The sequence below is a fragment of the Podarcis bocagei genome (genome assembly GCF_964188305.1).
Source record: "Podarcis bocagei genome assembly, chromosome: 10".
In the NCBI taxonomy this organism is placed as follows: domain Eukaryota; kingdom Metazoa; phylum Chordata; class Lepidosauria; order Squamata; family Lacertidae; genus Podarcis; species Podarcis bocagei.
In genome coordinates this window covers 16242634-16266194 of record NC_138135.1, presented here as the reverse complement: position 1 = coordinate 16266194, position 23561 = coordinate 16242634, and the positions used below count along the sequence as shown (strand labels likewise).

Here is a 23561-nt window from a genome sequence, read left to right as displayed (position 1 = left end):
CCTCAACCGCTGGCTTGACTGTGCTGCTCTGCAATTTATAGGCGATTGGGAGTAGGTGCGAAAATACAGTCTATATAAACCATCAGATTCCCGGGCATACAATAGACGTTTGTTCCCATCGAAAAACTCACACATTGACTTTAAGAAACGCACAGTTATGCCTTGACGAGCAAAGCACCTTACTGACAATAAATTGTCCACTGACGGGCAGTAAATGCAGTTCGCTATTGTAATGTTTAAAGAGTCAAGTTTAACAGTACCCCTGCCAAGCGACTGCAGGACTTGTGAATTGGCTAAATGTACATTACCAATTTCCTCTTCAAAAGAAATAAACAAGCTTCGATCATTGCAAACGTGCTGAGATGCTCCTGAGTCGATAACAAAAGACTTCCACTTGGCATCTTTAATTCTTTTACGATCTTTAGTCCGAGCGTGAAAAGCTCGCGGCTCGTTTCTGTCTCTACTATACGATGCTGGCTGCTGGGCTGACGACCGTGATTGACGAACAGAAACAGGCTTGGGAGTACTTTGCTTTCTTTTGGATCTGCAGTCTCTTGCAAAATGTCCTTGCTTATTGCAGAACCCACAACGCTTTGCAGCTTTAAATGCAGTTGTATCACCACAAGTTTGCATATGGCGTTCTTCATTCTTTCTGGAAACAGGAGTGCTTATGGCACAAGCCTCCCTTCTATCCAACTCGCCCATTAATCTTGCCGTTACCCCTTCCACAGTTAATTGTGCTGGTGGAACGGCAGATATCTGGCTAGCTATACCATCAAAGTCCTCATTAAGGGAACATAGAATGATAAAAATATACTGAATATCAGGTATCTCCATGTCCCTTCGAATTAATTCACCGCGTATTGCCTCCAGACGTCTCAAGTGTGCTGCCAAATCACCGCCAGGCTGCAACTTCGTCTGGTACAACTGCTTGAAAAACGTCAATGCAGATGCTGACTCTTTTCTAACATGCACTGCTGCAAGACTGTCCCACATTTCTTTGGCAGTTTTCTTATTTCTTATATAGACTACTTGCTGGTCGCTGACTGCCAAATTAATTATCGCCCTGGCTTTTGCATCTCCTTTCGACCAAGCATTAGTCACAGGGTCAGGAGGGTCATCAGTTACATAGGTCCATACTTCTCTAGAGGTCAAAAGCGCCTCCACCCGAAAAGACCATAAACTATAGTTCTCATCTGTCAGCTGTGGGAAGACCAGAGCCTTCTCAACTTCTGGAACCCGGTCAACCATTCTGGATATCTTCCAGACCCACACAAACTACGCTAACAGGAGAAGGAGTTTTCAAACCTTTCTCAGAGTCCAAAAATATGCAGTCATCCACTCAGCAGCTGGGCCCATAAGCAAAGATGTTGGCTTTTTGCAGTATGGTAGCGCTGCAGAGAGCTTGCTGGGGAGACCATGCATTAAAAAGGGACTCAAAAATAACTTAAAGAAGGTTTTATTAATAAAAACAAAAACTCCATTTACACTAAATACATCAACAAACCAGACCCAACCACCAACCCATCCCCCAGGGTAATGGGAGAGCTAGGTGCTGCTCCTTATATACTCTACCCAATTGCTGACACAGTTTAATCAGTACAACTCAGCAGCACCTGCTATGTTTCACAGCTGTAAAGCTGGGTCTCGTTAGTTTGCTCTGGCCCTTGCTCTGGCCCCTTAAAGACACACACATCGAGTGGAACAATGATGAACCTTTACATTTAAAGAAACCATTCAACAGTTCGTAGGCATGTCAAAGTGCAAGTAGATAAATAGGTACCGCTCCGGCGGGAAGGTAAACAACGTTTCCGTGCACTGCTCCGGTTCGCCAGAAGTGGCTTATTCATGCTGGCCACATGACCTGGAAGCTGTACACCGGCTCCCTCGGCCAATAAAATGAGATGAGCGCTGCAACCCCAGAGTCAGTCATGATTGGACCTAATGGTCAGGGGTCCCCCTTACCATTTCTACAAGACGACTGCTTTTGAAAGCTGGAAGTCAGCGATTTGGGTGTGTGTTTGCGTGTGCAAATAGTTAACCTTGCCCCTTAAGGCACAAAATAGCCTAAAAAACGGTGCTAGGAATGGAGGGGATAATTTGCAGGTGATGCCAACCAGTTTCCCAGCAAGGCTCTTTCTCTCCCCCCCCCCCAGTGTACCCAAATGGGATGGCCACTAACGTTCCTAGGAACCAAACTGCTGCCGAGTTAAAGGGAAGGATCTTGTTGTCTTGAAAATGCATGTCAGCTGGGTACGGCATGATTTATTTCTATTTTTAAAAAAAATACTCATAAACGCAGTTTTATTTTTTTAAATCAAAGCAACTTAAAAGTATATATACACTAAAAAAACCCAACACCCCATAAAATTGGAAACCAGAAATCGCCACCTAAGTATTACAGAAGTTTTCTTTCTTAGGGTTGTATCTAGTGCTAGTCCTCAGCAGAGTAAACTATGACTAAAAGAGCAGACCCACCCACGAGGCAGGGTCAGGGCTGGATTTAGGTTTGATGAGGCCCTAAGCTACTGAAAATAATGGGGCCCTTTATATGTCCAGCTGTCCTTTGTCAACAGCAAATTGTCTTTTTGTGTTGAATATATGCTATATGGTAATTTATGGACCTAATAGGTATCTAAAGGCATTTGAACATAACAAAATATGTATTTTATTTGTTTTTTATCTTATATTTTGGAAATGTACATCCAGTTTTTTCCCTTTATTTTTTTTGGGGGGGGTGCCCAAGAGAGTGGGGCCCTAAGCTACAGCTTGTTTAGCTTATACGTAAATATGGCACTGGGCAGGGTGAAGCAGCTGCCTCAGGCTGTGGAAACACAAGAGACCCCCACTGTTTCCACTGTGGCTGGAACACCCCGCTCTCAATGAGTTTCAGTGAGAGGGAGGTGTTGTGGTGTGGTGTGTGGTGTTGCCGTTCATCTTCTCTGCCCCTGGGATGAAGACGATCACCAAGGCCTTGCAGACGCACCCCCCACCACCACAGAGTTCAGCAAAAGAAAGACATTCCAGTGCAAGACATTGCTGCTTGTCTTCCCCACTCCAGGGGCAGAGAAGACAAGTACCAAGGCTATGAGGAATACAATCCCCATCACGGAGTTCAGTGTTTCCCCTCAGGTGGCAAATGGGCTGCCCCTGACTATTAACCTAGGTTTATTGATTTCAGTGGGCCTACTCTGAATTGGTCAGCACCAACACTTTGAATTGTGCTAAGAAACATACTGGGAGCCAATGTAGATCCTTTAGGACTGGTGTTATATCGTCTCAGCGGTGACTCCCAGTCACCAGTCTAGCTGCTGCATTCTGGATTAGTTGTACTTTCCGAGCCACCTTCAAAGGTAGCCCCACATAGAGTGCATTGCAGTAGTCCGAGCGGGAGACATAAGGCAACTTTCTATGTTCCTTTTTTTTATAAATGGTTTTATTAACAATTTCAACATAACATATCAAAACATATCATATTCATTATTTTCTCCCCTTTCCCCCCAAACGCTCCCTCCCCTCTCCCAGAGACTTCCCCAGCTCCTCTCTCTGATTTCTCAGCACATATTATTCTCTGCGTGTTATAAATTTGTACAAATCCTTACCCTATCCATCTACCATGTTATCAATCGCTAAATTTGTGTATGTTTATTCAAAACCTGCCAAGGAGTCCAACTCATTTTGTTGTCTTTTTAAATATTTTGTGAAAAGTTCCCATTCTTCTTTAAAGTCACAGTTGTCCTTATCTTGTAGTTTGTATGTCAGTTTAGCTAGTTCTGCGTAATTCATCAATTTCTCTTGCCACTGTTCTTTTGTCGGGGTTTCCTCGTTCTTCCATCCTTGTGCTATCAAGACTCTTGCCACTGTTGTTGCATACATAAATAAATTCTTTGTTTTCCTTGGCAGGTCTTGTCCTACAATCCCTAAGAAAAACGCTTCTGGTAGGCAACTTTCTATGTTCCTATGACATTGTCTCCCGAATATGTGTCCTTAGAATTGCAACCTTCGTTGAACTTACATTACACTGAAATCAGTGGGAGAAGTTGGTCATGAGTTAATGCCCATTCACTTCTATGCAAAATAAGTGTAAATACGTCTAGATCCAATTGAATGGCTATTAAAAATAGAACAAGGGGTTTTCTTCCCAATGAAAGGAAATGTTTTTCAAGGCAGAAACTACATGTTGGTTTTATTTGTACCATAGCTTCTTTGCTTTTGATCTGTTGCAGCTTAGGCCACGATCCTAGACATATACTTGGCAGCAAGTCTGAATGAACTCAGTGTTGCTTACTTCTGAGTAGGCATACAGAAGATTGGTTGGTCAACCTACAACACCCACTTGGGAACTGGAGATGAGCACCTGGGAAAGAGCAATGACCGAGTCCATGTATTGCAAATTTTGCTGGCAGAATCAATTTGAGTTTCCCCAGACAGAAACAAGTAATGCCAAGTGACATTGGTGCAGTTTGATAACAAAGAGCAAAATAGAACTGTCAAGAGCCGCCTCCTCACAACATGATAGATGATGTCATCTCTGCTTCAGAATGTCTCCGGTGAAAGGGCCGAGAATTGGTGGCGGTGGCAGGGCAGATAAAAACAAAAAGGAAATTGCAAACAAGAATGGCAAAGGTGCTCCAGGGTGCCAGGGATTTCGTGCTTAAAAATATCAGGGGGAGATTCCCTTTGAACACTGACAGTTTCAAGATTGCACAGAAGCAGGCAGGGAATTAATTAAGGAACTGGAGAGAAGACGGGCAGCCGCCACAACAACAACAACAACAGCGCTGCTTCTTCAGGCAAGAAAGGAACAAAAAAGAAACATACTGGTGGGCAATCCCTTTGGTCATTGATGTGGAATACAACTACCATCACACCGGATTATTGGCCATGCTGGCTGTGGCTCATGGGCACTGGAGTCCAGCAACACATGGAGGGAACAACGTTCGCTGCCCCACTTTAGTAGGACCAACGAAAATGTCACCCAATACTGAAATGCTTCTGATTCTTCAGATTCTGAGAATGATGGTCGAATTGGGGCACTTAAGACCAGGGATGGGGAACCAGGGAACCTTAAAGGAGGAGTGGAGAAGCTGTTTATACCCCCCCCCCAACTTTAAGAGTTTCATGGGGGCGCGGAACCAAGCCAGATCATTGTTTATTCATTTTGGGAATATGAATTGTATCCATCCTACAAACGCAAGACTGAATTGCGTTTTATTGCAGCGAGACACCTTTTAAATTTTGTACTACATGCATTCAAAAACAAAGTGAATTGGGTTTTCCCAAACTTGATAATACATACCTAAATTTAGAACTGAAGGTTTATTCTTAATTTGCACCCAGTTCTCTAATTTGTTGCGGTTATTTTGAAACCCGGTTCTGTGTTCTGAAACATTAGCTAACCCTCCCAGTTTGCTGTCATCTGCAAATTTGATGAGCATCCCCTCAATTGCTTTGTCCAAGTCACATGATGAGGAACCATTAGTGAGTACTCAGCCATTCAACCAGTTACAAATTCACCTAACAGTTAACCTCGTTCAACCAACATTTTACCAATTTCTCTGCAAGAATATCATGGGGGACTTTGTCAAAAGCCTTACTGAAATCAAGATACGCTATGTCCACAGCATTCCCCTGATCCACCAAGCTTGTAACTCCATCAAAAAAAGAAATGAAAATTGAGAAACCCATGCTGAGTCTTAGTAATCACAGCATCCTTTTCTAAGTGCTCACAGACCAACCGATGAATTATCTGTTCTAGGACCTTTCCTGGTTATTGATGTCAAGCTGACTAGTTGGTAGCTGCCTGGGTCTTCTCCGTCCCCACACCTTTTAAGATGGGGACAACAGCTGGTAGCCTCCAGTCTGCAGGGGCCTCACCTGTTCTCCAACAGTTCTCAAAGATTATAAACAGAGGCTGTGAGATTACATCTGCAAGCTCAGATTAGTACCTTTGTGTGCAGCTCTTTAGGCCCTGGAGATCTGAATTCACTTAAAGTAGCTAGGTGTTCCCATACCACCTCTTTTCCTATACTGGGCTGCAGTTCCCTCCCTCCCTCATTTATTCTGTTTTCACCTGGTTGGGCATTGCTTTCCTTCTGAGAGAAGAGGGCTGTATGTGAGAAAGCCCATTGTTTTTAATTGTTGGTATGGGGGAGAGGAACTGCATTAGGAATACTTACATGGGCCTGTCCTGAGAAGCCCAAAGCTGGAAGACTAATAATAATAATAATTTATTATTTATACCCCACCCATCTGGCTGGGTTTCCCCAGTCACTCTGGGCGGTTCCCAATAGAACATTAAAAACACGATAAAAGATCAAACATTAAAAACTTCCCTAAACAGGGCTGTTTTCAGGTGTCTTCTAAAAGTCAGATAGTTCTTTATTTCTTTGACATCTGATGGGAGGGCATTCCACAGGGCAGGCACCACTACCGAGAAGGCCCTCTGCCTGGTTTCCTGTAACCTCACTTCTCGCAGTGAGGGAACCTCCAGAAGGCCCTTGGCACTGGACCGGGCAGAACGATGGGGGTGGAGGTGCTCCTTCAGGTATAAGGGCTATGGGCCATTATCAGTATTACTGTTCTATTGTCACAGCAAACTTCCCCTATGCCGTAGTTTTCATGAGGTGTGGGGAGAGGCAAGGCAAGGAAGACCCCCTGTGCATCTGAAACTTGTGTGTTTGCTATGGAAGAGAGCTACTGCTGAAACATATGGCAAAAAAGAAAAAGACGAGAGAGAAAAACTTGGCTGATTGCTGCTGTCAGACTAAAATGCCTACTTATTTTTTGTCTGCCTTTCTATGCACAAAGGTGCATTTGGCTTCCATATTTGCAGACCAGATTCAGCCCTTGCAAAAGTCTGAAGGGTCCATTTTCAGTGAAGCCCACCTTATACCGCTTTGTCCAAGGAGGTCTGACTTAGGCTCTTTTTGCCCAAACTTGACAGAACCACAAACAACTCACTATGATAGAGGACTGAAATGCATCAATTTTCCCTTGAATGAAATTTCTTTTGACTGTCCTATGTTGATGAGAAAAACTTCAGAGGTATATGTCATCTCTTACAATGCATGCCTGTCCAATTTCTTGTATTATTCAGGTCAGGTCGTTTGTGTTGGCAGCAGGGGCTGCAGGTGTAGAAGAGTAATATTTAGTTTATGGCTGAACTGTCTAGCAATTTCTTGGATTGGGAAATTACATTCAGCCCTGGAAAGCAAACTTGCTCTTTAAATAATAGAAAACAAAAGAAAAGCCATTTATGACTAACAGCTGTCGCTTCCAGGGCCATAACTCATTTCTTGATATTGTTTTCCACTCGCCCACCTCTGAAAAGTAAAAACTTCTGCCTCTACTGGGCAAGTTTTCTTTAGAGACTTGTGGTCTGTTTGGAATAATGCATGTCTTGTTGTTTTAAATCTTTACGGGGTTTCTCTCACCAAACCTGGATATTGGCATCCAGGGATTATCTTTTTTATTTACCTATTTTTCTTTCCCAACCAACACTAAACGCCATTGTACATATCTAAATATTTTACTCCAGCATCCTCTTGCCAATAGATACATGAAGGGGAACATTCTTCAAAGTGCAGCTTCTCCTGTTAAATGAAATAAGAGACGCTGTCCCTGACAATCTTCTGTCTTCCAAGCAGCTTTGGGCCCAATTGCATAATGGTTAGAGTGTCAGGTTTGCAGAGTCTGATCTAGGAAGATTCACCTTTAAATCCAGATATCCTGAAGATGAGTCTGATAATTGGTACTGTTTTCCCATATGCGGGAGAATGCAAGGCAAGCAATGCTATCAATCTCAGCCTGCCTCTTGATATGTGGAAATCATGAATATAGGATGTGACCATCTACCCCCTGAAACTGCAGCGAGGAGATAAAGAACAAATTGATATACAATGAAGGGTTGATGTAAGCCACTGTCTTTCTAACATCTGTTTCCCTGCAATGTAGGGGTAGGAACTCTGGGCTGCATTTGCTAAGGTTCATCTCATCAGATGCCTTGTGAACCTCAGCAAAAGGAAAGGCAAACACATCCCACCTGTTGTGAATAAAATCTCCCCTTTTTGCCTTCTGGGGTATCCAAGAGCCCGTACGAAGTCCTTTCGTGGCAGGAGACAATAACAGAGGCCAACCAGAGAATATTGAGATGCAAAGCAGCTTGTAAGCCTGATCTTTATTGAACTGTTGCAACAGGGTGCTCCCCTCACACGCGGGAAAGGAGGAGGACCCAGAACAAAGGTGTGCCTGTCCTTATACAGTCATACCTTGGGTTGAAGTAGCTTCGGGATGAATATTTTTGGGTTGCGCTCCGCGGCGAACCGGAAGTAATGGAGTGTGTTACTTCCGGGTTTTGACGCTTGCGCATGCGCACACTCAAAATGTGCATGCACAGAAGCGGTGAATCATGACCTGCGCACGCGCAGACACAGGTTGTGTTTGCTTCAGGATGCAAATGGGGCTCCGGAACAGATCCTGTTTGCATCCAGAGGTACCACTGTAGAGAGATTTTAAATTTCCTGCCCTGGAGCTCAAGACCAGCCCTCCATACATCATACATACATCCCTTTAGGATTCTGGCACATTTTGCCATCATGCAACAGAAGAATCCTGAATTCATCTGATACCCCTTCAAAGTCATCTACAGTAGTGTAGTGTAGTGGTTAAAGTGTCGGACTAGGACCTTGGGAAATCAGGGTTCCAATCCCCACTCAGTCATGAAACTCACTGAGTGACATTGGGGCAATCACTGCCTCTCAGCCTAACCTGGGGTTGTTGTGGGGGATTAAATGAGAACCACCAGCACCACTTTGATCTCCTTGGGAGAAAAAGGTGAGAAATCTATTGCAAAATAAAAATAAAATCTGCAGCACTCAGCCTATGCTCAGAACCACCCTTTCCTCTTGGCGACAATTTTCGTATAATCTATCCAATGCAAAGCTCGGCTTCCAAAGTCAATAAATAAATCCAGTTCCTTAAATCTCCCTTTGGCTGGGATAACAGGATGCTGGATGAGATTTGACTTTAAGCATGTTTTTGTGTGTGTTCTCCGTTGCAGCTATTGCTGCTGTTTGCAGGTCCCTGCAAATATCTAGGATTCGGAAATTTTGAATTTCCCCAGTTAACATGTAGCAGCATCCCACTGCAGTTGTAGCTGTCGGTCCAGCTATTGGGGGGGGGGGGGTTGTTTTCCTTAAATCTTCCCTTACAGCCATAAATCTTCTGCGCTCCTTTAGTTGTAATATAAACGCATGGCCCATAGGGGGCAGCGGAGAGTCGGATCTGTTCTTCTGGTCACGCCTCCTCAAATGGAAAACGCCAAACGGAAGCTTTAGGAGCCTCGCGGCGACCCGTAGCCAGACTACACCAACGAAGCAGGTGAAGAGTCGCCCAGACGAGGAGGAAGCCGGAGACTCGCAGGCCCGAGACGCGGCTATGGCAGCCCAGTCGCCCCAGCTCGCTGCCCCGCGGAGCCGCTTCGTTGTGGTGGGAGGTGGCATTGCCGGAGTGACGTGCGCTGAGCGGGTAACGTACTGTCCCTGCGCCTCAGAAACTATATTCGCGGTCTCTGCGCATGCGCCCGCTGGAGCGGCGTTTGCTGAGCGGCTGAAGTACCGTCCTTTCGTCTCTGCGCATGCGCCTTCTGGTCGTTTCCCTTCAACGCCCTTTCCCTACGGAAACTTCCTGGCTGTTTCATAGACGTATAATGAGAAGATGGGTATGCGGTGCGTAGCTTCCGAGGTGGCTTCCCACGGTTCCCCATTCAAAGCAACAACGCAGAAATCAAGCATTTTAGTGTAACTTTGATTAAACAACAGTCTACCCATTCCCCGTCCCTAGGACAAGATCTACCATGTTCCAATTAATGTCACAGCATGATTTAACATAGGCTTTTTCCTTGAACAGTAAGAAAGCTAAAAATTTCCCACTGTGTCTAAATAGGACCTCTGTTTCAGAGGTAGCATGCTAATACCAGTTATTGGGGGGGGGGGTAGATGAATTTAAATAATTGCCTGTTTGGAAAAATGTAGGTGTGAGTTGCTCATTTTAAAAATAACTCATAATATTTTCTACCCCTTTGAACAGCTGGCTACAGAGTTTCCTTCTGATGATATTTTATTAGTCACAGCATCTCCTCTTATAAAAGCAGTAACGAACTTCAAGCAGGTGAGAACAGAACTAATAACTGCTTCTTGGGGATTTGGGGTAAGGTGAAGTAATCTACTCTGCTGTTGTAACCCTGTTTCAATGGCCACTGCAGGCCCATTTTTCCTGTAGTAGTGCCCACTTTTAATACTAGGATTTAGGGCCATTAAAAGAAAGTACTTCTTTGCATGGCACATAGATGAGCTGTAGGAAATTTGCTCCCATTGGATGTTCCAATGGCCACCAACTTGGACAACTTTCAAAGGCAAATCCATGGGAAACAAAGTTATCATTGGCCACTAGCCATGATGGCTATGTTCTCTTTCCATTGTTGGAGGCAGTATGCTTCTGAATAACTGTTGTTGGGAACCACAAGCGAGGAGAGCATTGTTGCACTTTGTCCTGCTTGCAGGCTTCCCATTAAGAGCTGGTCCCTGGGATAACAGGATGCTGGGTGAGATTGGCTTTAAGGATGTGTTTGTGTGTGTTCTCCTTTGCAGCTATTGCTGCTGTTTGCAGGTCCCTGCAAATATCTAGGACTGGGAAAGCCTGAATTTCCCCACTTAACATGTACAGTGGTGCCTCGCAAGACGAAATTTATCCGTTCCGCGAGTCTCTTCGTCTAGCGGTTTTTTCGTCTTGCGAAGCAACCCTATTAGCGGATTAGCGCTATTAGCGGTTTAGCGGCTATTAAAGGCTTAGCGGCTATTAAAGGCTTAGCGGATTAGCAGCTAAAAGGCTATTAGCGGCTTAGAAAAAGGGGGGGGGGAGTGAAAAAAAATCGGAACACTCGCAAGACGTTTTCGTCTTGCAAAGCAAGCCCATAGGGAAAATCTTCTTGCGAAGCAGCTCAAAAACGGAAAACCCTTTCGTCTAGCGGGTTTTCCGTCTTGCGAGGCATTCGTCTTGCGGGGCACCACTGTAATCAGTAGCAGCATCCCACTGCAGTTGCAGCTGTTGGTCCAGCTATTGGGTAGGGTGTGTGTGTGTGTGTGTGTGTTAATGTTTGAACTAGCCCTAAGGGAGTGTCATCTATGAAGCTTGCCTTTCAGGGTTGACAAGAACCCGAGGGGTTCTTTGGTGCATTTGTGCATCAGTAGATTTTGGTTAGGAAGTTGACTTGCACCTGAAGGATTTTTTTGTTTATTTTTGACAGGTTTCCAGGACTTTAGAAGAATTTGATGTTGAAGAACAAGCAAGCAGCATCTTAGAAAAACGCTACCCTAACATTAAGGTTATTCAGTCTGGAGTAAAACAGCTGAAGAGTGAAGAACATGTAAGAGGACCCTTCATCCTTTTGTCTTTATCTAGAATTAGAAATGGCTTTCCCTTTCCGGGATGAGAGCGGAGCTGTCTTGATATGAAAAATCAAGTCTCTTGTTGTAGACTAGGTGACCAACACGGTCACCTCCAGATATTCCTGCACCGGTGGAGTCAGGTGATTCTAATCTACTAGGACATAGCCCTGTCAGTGGGACTTACACATGCACTGGTTTACAACCTATAAAGATGAGACGGGAGCTGACTTTTCATGCAGACATTAAGCTGGTTGTGGCAGAAACTAATGCATGCACACTGGGGCAAGGCCTGCCCCTGCCCCAGGCCAGGAAGTTGAGGGTGGGGTTTCCAGAGCAGGTCTTTGATGCGGTGTGAGAAACTGCTGTTGTCGGGAGCAGATATTGGCGAAGCAGGTGATACGCCAGTCAGCGCTTGTTGAATTTTAATGCCCAAGTGATGTCTGAGTGAGAGAAGGGGATCCACTTTATTGCATCAAACCAGCTCTTAGGAGCCAGGAGCATAGGCGAGTGCTTTGGAGAACATCCTACACTGCCACCCAGAGGAAGGCTTTCCTATTTGTGTTCCTCTGTGTGAATTGACAGCCTGAATCTTAAGTGTTTGCTCATCCAGCTGCATTGGAAGCCGGCTAGCTTGCAGACTTCCTACTGAAGAAGTAGCTTTGGAGGGATTGCTGGTGAACTACAAGAGGGGGAATGGTGCAAGGTATCGCAGGCAGGAAGTTCTCGCTGTTCTTCCTGGAGCTCTTTGGAGAACATGTGGGAAATTTGCTTCAGGTTCTTTTCTCCTAGCTTCTCTCATTCCATTCTCCTGTGCACAAATGCTTCTGTTGCTTAAGCTCAACAAGCATTGAAGCCGATCTGCACAGGACAGGGGCAGTTTTTCCTTCTTTCAATGTGAAACCGCCCCATCATAGAACTGTAGAGTTGGAAGGGACCACAAGGGTCTTCTAGGACAACCTCCTGCAATGCGGGAATCTCTTGCTCAACCTGGGGTTCGAACCCATGACTCTGAGATTAATGTAGAGTGAGGATGGGGAAACTTGGGTCCTTCCAACTGTACAATTCTATGAGTCTATGGTTTTTTTTTAAAAAAAGGATCAATGGCATGCTGTACTGGACCCTTCAAAGATGTCCTTCTCTTCTTTCTTTTCCATTTTATAACATGGTTGCAGAAAATAATCACAGAAGACGGTCAGGAGTACATCTATGAAAAGCTTTGTCTGTGTGCCGGAGCAAGGCCAAAGCTGATTACTGAAAGAAACCCCTTCGTGTTGGGAATCCGCGATACAGACAGCGCAGCGGTAATGCAGTCTCTGACGCAGACATAGATTTATTAATTTGGTGAGGTCTAAGCCAGAAATAACCGTGCAGCACAAAGAGTGTGCCAGGGTCATTCTCCCAGAACGCAGAAAAAGAGATAGGGTTTTCACTAGCTTCCGAAAAGTCAAAAGGGAACAGCTCTGACAGGCGTTTGTAAGCAGGGGAGTTCTTAGCATTGCTTAATGGAACAGAAAAATTGGAAAGAAATGTAAAATGTGGAAAGAAAGACAACCACAAGAGAGAGAAAATAAGATTTTGCACATACTTGTAGCGCAGGTAGATAGATAGGTCTGCTTTTATTCAGCTATATAGTCTTGCAGGGGAGTGGAAGGGAGCTCAGACTTTAAAAGCAGAGAGCTATATTGCCCCCAAATAGGGAGCCGAGTAGTGCCCCTCCCTCTTTGTTTTAACTGGTAATTAAATTTGGTTTGTTTTGGGGTCAAATGGGGTCAGCTCTGTTGCAATAAAAGAGGAAGGGCCACAGTTCAATGGTAGAGCATCTACTTTGTACGTAGTATGTCCTGGATTCACTTCCTGGCAACTCCTGTGGGACCAGAAGAGGCTGTTGTTCATAACCCTGGAGAGTCACTCCCAGTCAAGGTTGATGATCCTGAGTTTGACAGGCCAACTGCATCACTCAGTAGAAGGCAGCTTCTTATGTTACTATAATGATCTCTCTGTCTGTCTTTGTGTCAAGTGCAGGAATTTCAGAAACATCTGGCAAGAGCGAAAAGAATAACCATTGTGGGAAATGGTGGCATTGCCCTGGAATTAGCGTACGTAAATCTTCCTTCTTTTGAAAAATAAGTGAAGCTAAGAGCTTTATTATTATTATTATTATTATTCTGCTGGGAGCTGCCCAGAGTGGCTGGGGAAACAGAGCCAGATGGGCAGGGTATAAATAATAGATTATTATTATTACTACTACTACTACTACTACTATTACTACTACTACTATCTTAGCTATAGATCTAATTTGTGCTGCTATTGTACATCCTTGCCTTTTTGGAACACTGAATGCAGTGTGAGAACGTAACAATTTTTTAAAAAAAAATTGCCAGGTTTGCACGTCACATTAAACCGTAGTTAAAATGAACTATGATTTAATGTGAAGTAGCAGTGCTGAAATCATGGCCACTTTGCTCCATGCCTGTTCCTGCAAGGAAACAAGCCATGGTCTTTGGGGTGTTTTTTCACTTGTCCAAACACCGGCTTCGTGGCTTGTCCCTCTCCAAAACAAACCACGAGTGGAAGCTAGGGTTTCTCTTGGCTTAGAATTTTATAGTTTGTATGGAGAGAAACAAATTTGGAGGCCAGGTTTGGATGACGCACCAATCCAGGCCGTGACTTATTTCCTAGCAACGTAGCAGCAGTGGAGGAGGAGCAAAATACCTGTGATTTCAGGAGTAATCACTAGCCACTGCTTGTTCTTGTGAAAAATAATGACATGTAAACCAGGTTGCTTTTTAAACTTTTTCTTTTTTTTTAAAAAAACCCCACCTTAATTACAGTAACACACCAGAAACAAAATAGCTTAAAAATAATAACAAAACTCTTTTTAGGTACGAAATCGAAGGTTGTGAAGTCATCTGGGCCATCAAAGACAAAGCGATTGGAAATACTTTCTTTGATGCAGGAGCGGCTGAGTTCCTGATCCCAAAGCTGAGTGCCGTGAAACCAGAGCCTCCGATCGCTTGTAAAAGAACAAAATATACAACGGCAGGTGGAATACCAGGTACTGTAGAGCATCTCAGGCATTATAAAGTGGCTCTTGCTTGTATATTGGCTTATATTGTATGAAAACCGTTGCATCGGCCCAACCCTGCACACTTCAGATATTTGCAAACTGTAAGAGATGAGGTAGCGTTGGGGCTGAGTTTGTGGAGTGGGAATAGCTGCTGCAAGAACAGGGTGGGAAGTTGGGTTGCACTCGTAATAAGTGAAGGTAAAGGATCCCTGGATGGTTAAGTCCAGTCAGAGGCGACTATGGGGTTGCAGCGCTCATCTCGCTTTCAGGCCGAGGGAGCTGGTGTTTATCCACAGACAGCTTTCCGGGTCATGTGGCCAGCATGACTAAATAAGAAGTACAGAAGGACCTGGGATTGTAGGACAAGACCTGCCAAGAAAAACAAAGAATTTATGTACGCTACAACAGTGGCAAGTGTCTTGATAGCACAAGGATGGAAGAATGAGGAAATTCCAACGAAATAACAATGGCAAGAAAAATTGATGAGCTATGCAGAGTTGGCTAATTTGACATATAAATTGCGGGGCAAGGACAACTGTGACTTTAAGGAAGAATGGGAGCTTTTTACAAATTATCTAAAAAGACAACAAAATGAACTGGACTCCTTGGCATGTTAGATAAATAATGTAAGGATACATACAATTTTATAACATGCAGAGAATAATATGTGCTGAGACATCAGAGAGAGGAGCTGAGGGAAGTCTTTGGTGGGGGGGAGGAAGAGATGGAAAGAAGGGGGGAAATAATGTATGCGATTATACAGTTTGATAATTCGTTATGTTGAAATTGCTAATAAAAATATTTTTTTTTAAAAAAAGAAGTACAGAAGGAACTTGTACAGAAGAAGGACCTTGTAAAGACCTCATCTGGGGCAACCCAGTCAGATGGGTGGTATATACATAAAATTATTATTATTATTATTATTATTATTATTATTATTATTATTAACCCTGCCCAGCTGAAGAGAGGCTGTATTGTCTTTGTACCCAGAAGATATATAGGCTGCCTCCTCTATAGCATATGTCCTTATCTCTTTCCTCCTTGTCCCCCAGGAAGTGAGATAGAACAAAGTGCTGCAGCAAACCCAGGGGAAATCGGCAGCGCCTTAGGCCCTGACTGGCATGAAGGCTTATGTCTTAAGGGAGCAAAAGAGGTATGGCTGCCTATCCTAAGCCCCCTTCGGGTGTTCCCCTGTGCCCCATTAACAATCAGGAACTTTATATAAAGCCCTTCTGGCCGAGGGTGTTTACAGAAATAAACTACATTACAAGTCAACATGCAGAATATACCCCAAGTATGGGCTTCTTGACCGTTTTTTAAAGAAGGGCAACCTGACCTTTGTTATAAAGTTAAAATAAAATACTTTACTGATAACTGAAGAATGGCAACTACCAAAATCACAGATTGTACTTTGGCAAGCTTAACTGGATTTTGTCTCTTTTTTGTAATTGTTATATATTGGAAATTAATAAAACTATATTTTAAAAAAAGGAATTATGTGACTGGGAGGCAGTGAGACTCTGTCCCTACTGCTTCATTCCTGCTGGCGATCTATACCTTGGGCAATTATGTCTGAAGAGGAGAGTCTGCTCTACATTCCTAGGCTCTCTCCTTGATTTAGAGGCTTGATCAACCAGGACTCAACGGAGATAAATTTTTGGACAGGAGCCACAGAGAAATTTATCTAGACCTCTTACTTATTTAGTACTTTCTTAAGGATTTGCAGAGTGACTTTTAGGGCATAGCCCTCATGAGGCAGTTTTCCTACATAGTGGGTAATAAGTAACATTAAGAAGACAACTTTTAAATCCAATACACCAAGAAAGTTTTCAAAATAGAAGCTTGTAACTAATACTGTGCCAGATCACACTATAAAAATCACTTGAAAGTTTGCAGCAAGCTGAATTGACCAGAAAGCTCAACATCAAAAATGTTAATAAAATTTGGCACAAAACAAATGTGTTTGTTAAGGCTCGCACTGTAGGAGTCGCACATAACTTAAGTAGGAATGGTGTTATCAAATGCAATTATTTGTTATCTTTCAGCTGTCCCACAAAGTTCACATTGAAAGCCTTTGCGAAGTGAAGAAGATCTATCTCTGGGAAGAGTTCCAGCAGTCAGAGAAGGTGTCTTTGGCTTTCCCCAGAGTTCAGCCAGACGAGAGGAATGCAGAAATGGATGAAGGTAAACAGTCTGTCAAGAAGAGTGCAAGACTTTTTTAAGAAATGTATGCAACTACTGCGGCCCGTGTTTTGTTAGCCCAGAAATGGAAAATGAGCGCGGTCCCAACCGAAGAAGAATGGCGACTCAAGTTGACAAAATATGCACAACTCGCAGACTTAACATACAGAATAAGAGAACATGAATAACATACATTTAGAGAAGATTGGAAAACATTTATTGAATATATGGGTAATAATTGTGTACAGCTGAAAAGTTTTGATGGATGCAGTAACGGAATACTGAATGGTATATAGTTTTTCTAAATTATGCAGGGATTTATGATATGTAAAATGAACCATGGAAAGAGAAGGGAAGTCATTGCTATCTTAAGGATGTAAAATGAATATTTTAAATTGTAAAACAGAAAATTTAATTTAATTATATCTATCATCTATCTTCCTGGAGATAGATAGATAGATAGATAGATAGATAGATAGATAGATAGATAGATGAGAAGAGTGCAGGACAGAATTATAGCTCCCCCTGCTTGCAATCCAGGGCAATCCTAGTGAATCTTAACACCTGGAAAACTTCTGATTCTGTGCCTAATCCACATAACCTGGACTGTGTGTGCTCACATGCCTGAACTTCCATTCTTCCAGAGAGGTGGCCGGTGTATGTCGAGTTGACCAGCGGGAAGATATATGGCTGCGACTTCATTGTCAGTGCGACCGGGGTTGTTCCAAATGTCCAGCCGTTCCTTGACGGTAATAATGTAAGGATTAACATTGAGAATATGAAATTGTTTTTCTATACAAGGCTTTTAAGGATACAAAAAGGGCCAACCCATTTAAAGTACTATTAATATAAAATTTGGGGTGGGTAAGTCCCCTGAGATATTGAGCTGTGCAGTATGCAGTTTTTGGGTACCTTAATTTGAACCGAATGAATGAAATGCTATGCAGTTTAAGAGGACCCCCATATCTTGTAGAGTCTGGCTTGCTGTGTTTTCCTTTTAGCTCCATTACTAGCACCCATTTCCTAGTACAGAATATCAGTGCAACAGAGAGGGGAATCTTTCCATACCCAAGGGCCACATTCCCTTCTGGAAAGTCGTCTGAGGGCCACATGCCAGAATTGGGTTGAGCAACAGATATAACATTTTACTTTTGTACCATAGGTTAAAGGGATGCGGTTGGCGCTGTGGGTTAAACCTCTGAGCCTAGGACTTGCTGATCAGAAGGTCGGCAGGGTGAGCTCCCATTGCTCAGTCCCTGCTCCTGCCAACCAACCTAGCAGTTCAAAAGCACGTCAAAGTGCAAGTAGATAAATAGGTACCACTCCGGCGGGAAGGTAAACGGCGTTTCTGTGCGCTGCTCTGGTTCACCAGAAGCGGCTTAGTCATGCTGGCCACATGACCCGGAAGCTGTACGCCGGCTCCCTCGGCCAATAAAGCGAGATGAGCGCCGCAACCCCAGAGTCGGTCACGACTGGACCTAATGATCAGGGGTCCCTTTACCCTTTACCTTTACCATAAGTTAGATTCTCTGCACACTTGCACACCCAATTTGTAGCCTCTGGCAAGCTAGAAGCATTATCAGAGTTGAAGGACACATTCCAGCCAGGCCAGAACATTCAAGAAGGGTATGAAATAGGGCTGGTGGGGGCTCTGGCTTGAGTAGAGTCCCGTGGGATCATAGACTTATAGAGTTGGCAGGGACCAAGGGTCATCTAGTCCAACCCCACACAACACAGGACTCTCTTGCCTAATGTAGAGCTTGAAGCCACGACCCTGAGATTAAGAGTCTCATGCTCTGCCAACTGAGACCCAGAGGGCAGCATGTGGAACTTAACAAACCCCCTCATTCTGGGAGTCTGCGTTGGGGAAATCTTTGCTCGTAGCACCACCTTTGGACACTGTGTCCTTCCTGCAGTGTGGGCGCTAGTAAGCCCTGCCTCTTGTTTGTCAAACTGCAGTCTGAATATTTGGGGCAGTTAAGAGTCCTTTTTAAAAATAAATTTATTTAACATAATTATTACAAAAGACAAGGAAAATACTGCAAATACATACATACATATATATTTCAGATAAGCACACATATATAAAAAAGAACAAAAAGGAAAAAGGAAGAAAAGAAAAAAGAAAAAGAAAGAATAAGGAGAAAAAGAAGAAGAAAAATTGGAAGAATTTCTTCCAAATTTATTCTACAAATATCTCAATAATAAAATTTCATTGATTGACTTCCATCGTTTACACTGCACTTCCTATATACATTTTAAGCAAAATTGTATCTGTCATTCCGTATTTTCCCCATACAATCTTATACAAATATTCTAATCAATAAGTTTTCTAAATCTTTCATAAATCTTTTCTAAACACAACCAATACCTTACACTTAATCTTTGTCTCAAGAGTCCTTGATTGGACAGGATGCGTGGCCAGAGACTTGAGATCTTTCCAAGCGCGGCAGCTCTAAGGACTGGGATACCGATAGCTAAATTGGGATGGGCCAAAGGGTGTGGCTTCTTCATAACAATACCCTTAAAAGACACATAAGAGCCCCCAACCTCAGATCTTATTAAGACCAGCAAAGTTTTGTCTTCCAGCCACCCACCATTTTGCAGAAATCTGCATTTACCTCTTAAATGTTTAGTTTGTTCTAGGTGAAGATGGGGGTCTGACAGTGGACAAATACATGCACACTTCTCTACCAGATATCTACGCGGCCGGGGACATCTGCACTACGTCATGGGAGCCTAGTCCAGTTTGGCAGCAGGTAAGGCAAATGTAGATGGTGATACCTGTGTAGCTTTAACGAGATTTCCTCAGGGTAATTTAATCCCATCAGTGTATTACGGGTATATAATTAGCCTGGGCTTTCTTCTAGTTCATGTTGTCCTAAACACATTGTACATCTGGCAGTTCAGTTAAATGACAGAACAGAAGGGAATGAACACCTGCCTTAAGTAATAATAATAATAAATTTTGATTTATACCCCTTCCTCCCCAGCCAATACCGGGCTCAGGGCGGCTAACAACCAATAATAAAAACAAGTTGATTAAAATACAATTTAAAAGATTAAGATACAACATTAAAACATTAGGGTGCAATCTCTTGAAAGGAAGAAAAAGGGAAAAGAAAGAGGGGGAGGGAATCAAACTGATTCTAAGCCAAAGGCCAGGTGGAACAATTCTGTCTTACAGGCCCTGCGGAAAGATATCAGATCCCACAGGGCCCTGGTCTCATGAGACAGAGCATTCCACCAGGCCGGAGCCAGTGTTGAGAAGGCCCTGGCTCTGGTTGAGGCTAATCTAACTTCCTTAGGGCCTGGGACCTCTAGGGTGTTACTATATATGGACCTTAAGGTCCTCCGTGGGGAATACCAGGAGAGGCGGTCTTGTAGGTACGAGGGTCCTAGGCCGTGAAGGGCTTTAAAGTGCCATCCTCTGTGCTCTTTTATCTCTGAGACCAGAGATAAAAGAGCACAGCCATTTATGGGCTATGCCCTGTATCCGCACATCAGCGAGGCGGTGGTCTAAAAGATCATGATCGACCATGCCAAAGGCTGCTGATAAATCTAAGAGAATCAGCAGTCCCGACCCGCCTCGATCCCCTAAGTATCAAACTTAGGGGTGGAATTGTTAGCCAAATCCACAGCCGGCCAAAGGACTTTGCCCCAGTTTTCAGAGGATACTAAATAAAGTATCTCGAGCTGCCAGAAGTCTCCAGGTGACTGTAGCAGCAATTTGTTGCAGCGGCTTCTACAGCCACCTGCAGAAACTCCTATTCCAGCCGTCTGTTGTCTGCCAATCTACAATCTTCATTCATCTTCCATGTGTCCTTGGGGCTGGAAAATTGGAAGTGAAGAGGAATAGGATTATTATTTATTTGAATATCCTGGGAAAGGATATTCTTTGGAGGTCTTTAAGCAGAGGCTTAACAACCATATGTCAGGAGTGCTCTGATGGTGTTTCCTGCTTGGCAGGGGGTTGGACTCGATGGCCCTTGTGGTCTATTCCAACTCTATGATTCTATGATAGGCATGACAAACAGGATCACTTCAGCCAGTGATGGGTTTTTTTGTGTGGATCCCACGTATAAGGGTAACTATCAATGCTTCCCATATTTTTAGCAAGGGCCGTACTTTATAGTAGCTCTCTGATAAGCTGAGCACTTGAGATTGGGCTCCAGGAAAACATGCTCATTGTTCTAAAACGCTTGCTTGCAATCTTGGTGCATAGATTCCCATATCCTTTTTTCCAGATGAGGCTTTGGACCCAGGCTAGGCAGATGGGATGGTATGCTGCAAAATGTATGGCTGCTGATACTTTAGGGGAACCTACAGACATGGACTTTTGCTTTGAACTCTTTGCTCATGTGACAAAGTTTTTCAATTACAAGGTAATGAACTGTGTATAAACGACTGCAATGATTCACTGTTTTGGAATGGCTTGATTGCAAGGGATTCCATTTTAATTCTGCAGAATGCTACCACACCTAGCTTTCTCTCTGCACTGATGAGCAGCACACTAACTGGCTCCCCCCCCCCCCCGCATGTAGCGCACACAGTTTCAGAGTAAAATACTGGACTGCAAGATGTCCAGATACTGCTTTATGTCAGTGCAGTATATGATCCTACAAAATGAGTAACTTAGCTCAAGGAAATCCATCCATAAGCAGCAGTGTCTGGTTAGCACAGGACTTACCATGTTTAGGAATTCATAAATGCAGATTAGTCTCTACCAGTTATTACCCTTGAAGTGTCTTCATATAGCTTGCCTCAAAACGCTGTAATCCAGATTCATCCATTTCCAAAATAATTGCAATTATTTACTGCAGGTATGATTGTAAATTGCCCTACTAATATTGCCTAATCTTCAATAGGAGTAGGTTTAGATTTCCATAGGTAGGCCATGATTTGTGGGTGCTGTATCACTGTCTCACTTGGGAAATATGCACAGCTCAATTCCTCGCGATAGCAAATCTCAAGAGTACATTTATGTAGCTAAAACCTAATTTCACCACATGGAGCTTCCTTTGTAAAAAGATGTAGAGGCTATTCTCAAGGCAGACCCAAAGCAAATCAGTACTAGAGTAACTAGATTAGGGCAGAGGGCTCTCTTCTGCACTACTTGCACTCTCAAGACCACAACTTATTTTTTCCCCCAGGTGGTGCTGCTGGGAAAGTACAACGCGCAAGGGTTGGGCTCAGACCATGAACTGATGCTCAGGTGCACTAAAGGGCAGGAGTACGTCAAAGTCGTGATGCAGAATGGGCGCATGCTGGGAGCAGTATTGATTGGAGAAACAGACCTAGAAGAAACCTTTGAAAACCTGATTCTCAACCAAATGGATCTGTCACGCTATGGGGAAGATCTTTTGGATCCAAGGATAGACATAGAGGATTACTTTGACTGAACATAAAAAAGTGTCCGTGACTACTTTTTTTTAAAATTAAAAAAAGAGAGAAGGTTCTCCTAGGCAGACTACATATATAAGGATAGATGATTGTAATTTCCTTAAAACCCATGGTTGTGGGTGCTTTCAGGCTTTGCTGCTAAACATGGTCTACCAACATTCAAGCACTGAACTGTGGGGAAGTGTATTATCTAGTACAGACTTAAGATGAGGCATCGTAAAGTTCAACCTGATAAGGTCAAGCCACCACTTGTGCAATATAAGGTTCAGCAGGACTTACATATTGAATATTTTGTATTTTACTTGCATCATGCAAAAGCAGTTTACATAAGATGTTAAAATAAAAGATTCAATTATTTGCAGTTTAAAAATTATAGGCATAATTTTGCCAAAGTTTAGCATTCTGAAATGCTTTTTAAAAAACAGCAGTGCTAATTTCTCTCTTTCTCCCCCCCCCCCAAAAAAAGTTTGAAAGTGCTGAAACTTTGGATAGATTTTGATTATCTATTTGCTTCTTTAAATTATTTTTCTAACTATGCTGGAGGCCACTTTCACTTACACACAGATGGGCTTTATCCCTACCCCCTGGGAGGCATGGATACTGGAACACTGCAGCCAGTGATACAGAACTAAACATAGGTCTGTGAGGACGGTTCCTCAGGGTCTGCTCAGTAGAGTCCCAGGACATGTAAATGGTAAGTGAGAGAACCTGTTGCTTCGTCAGCTTTCAAAATAAAATTTCAGGACTTGGGTAATGCTGGGATGACAATTTAAAATGTGTTTTTATTTTGAAAAAATTAAAAACATGCCATAACTTGAATTGCACTGTAGTGGTCTGGGTCGGTCAAGTAACTTTGCTTGGGAGAAGCAGCTACCCAATGAAGGTCACTTTAAAAAGAGTAACTGTTCTACTTCATTGGAAGTAGTTAGGTTCCCACTATGCACTTTGCCTCTATTACAGTATGTCACCAGGTTTTACAATATAGCTGCCTCTGGAAACAGCCCAAGGTCTATTCAGTTCACTGTGGCCAAAAACACAGCGCTAGAATTGAGAAACAGGGCATGGCAGAGACATTTATGCCCTTGCAAGTAAATACCCTGCTTTTGAATTACTATGTACTTATATTTAACTGTCACGCTCCAGCTGCTGATGGACACACTCTTCATTTTCCTTTCAGAAAAATTATACACCATTGTGAAAATTCAAAGCAGTTCAAGAAAGGATAAAACAGTAAAAAATAAAAAAATCACAACCATACTTTAAAACGTACAAAAGCTAAAATACTAAATATCATGGTACCCTTGCCTGAACAAGAATGTTTTTAGCTAGTGCTGAAGAGTGCAGTGAAGCTTAGGGGGTTCCATAACGTTACAAACACAGTGGTGTCCAAACTTTTTTCAAAGAGGGCCATTTGATGAAGTGAAGGCTGACCAAAGTTTTTTTCAGGATTGAAGTTGTTGAGC

At 43.2% G+C, this 23561-nt stretch overlaps 1 protein-coding gene across 2 annotated transcripts; it reads left to right on the top strand.

The window, feature by feature from the left end:
• Positions 1–9200: 9200 nt before the first annotated feature.
• On the top strand, positions 9201–22917 carry PYROXD1 (pyridine nucleotide-disulphide oxidoreductase domain 1). Of its 2 annotated transcripts, none has more exons than XM_081210244.1 (12): positions 9201–9528; positions 10090–10170; positions 11306–11425; positions 12620–12748; positions 13470–13543; positions 14330–14490; positions 15567–15667; positions 16560–16698; positions 17340–17452; positions 19332–19454; positions 20943–21080; positions 21849–22917. In XM_081210244.1, the coding sequence occupies exons 1-12, from the start codon at positions 9439–9441 to the stop codon at positions 22095–22097; spliced, it is 1518 nt and encodes a 505-aa protein (XP_081066370.1). In that variant the 5' UTR covers positions 9201–9438; the 3' UTR covers positions 22098–22917. The 2 variants fall into 2 exon arrangements, with proteins under 2 accessions (XP_081066370.1, XP_081066369.1); XM_081210243.1 differs by having other exon boundaries at positions 9203–9528; positions 14330–14502.
• Positions 22918–23561: the final 644 nt, after the last annotated feature.

Bases quoted from the DNA above. Each gene is read 5' to 3' on its own strand.
- PYROXD1 (XM_081210243.1), top strand. From the start codon at position 9,439: ATGGCAGCCCAGTCGCCCCAGCTCGCTGCCCCGCGGAGCCGCTTCGTT. The intron at 10,171-11,305 runs GTGAGAACAGAA...TATTTTTGACAG, and splicing joins CAGTAACGAACTTCAAGCAG to GTTTCCAGGACTTTAGAAGA. The intron at 12,749-13,469 runs GTAATGCAGTCT...TGTCAAGTGCAG, and splicing joins GCGATACAGACAGCGCAGCG to GAATTTCAGAAACATCTGGC.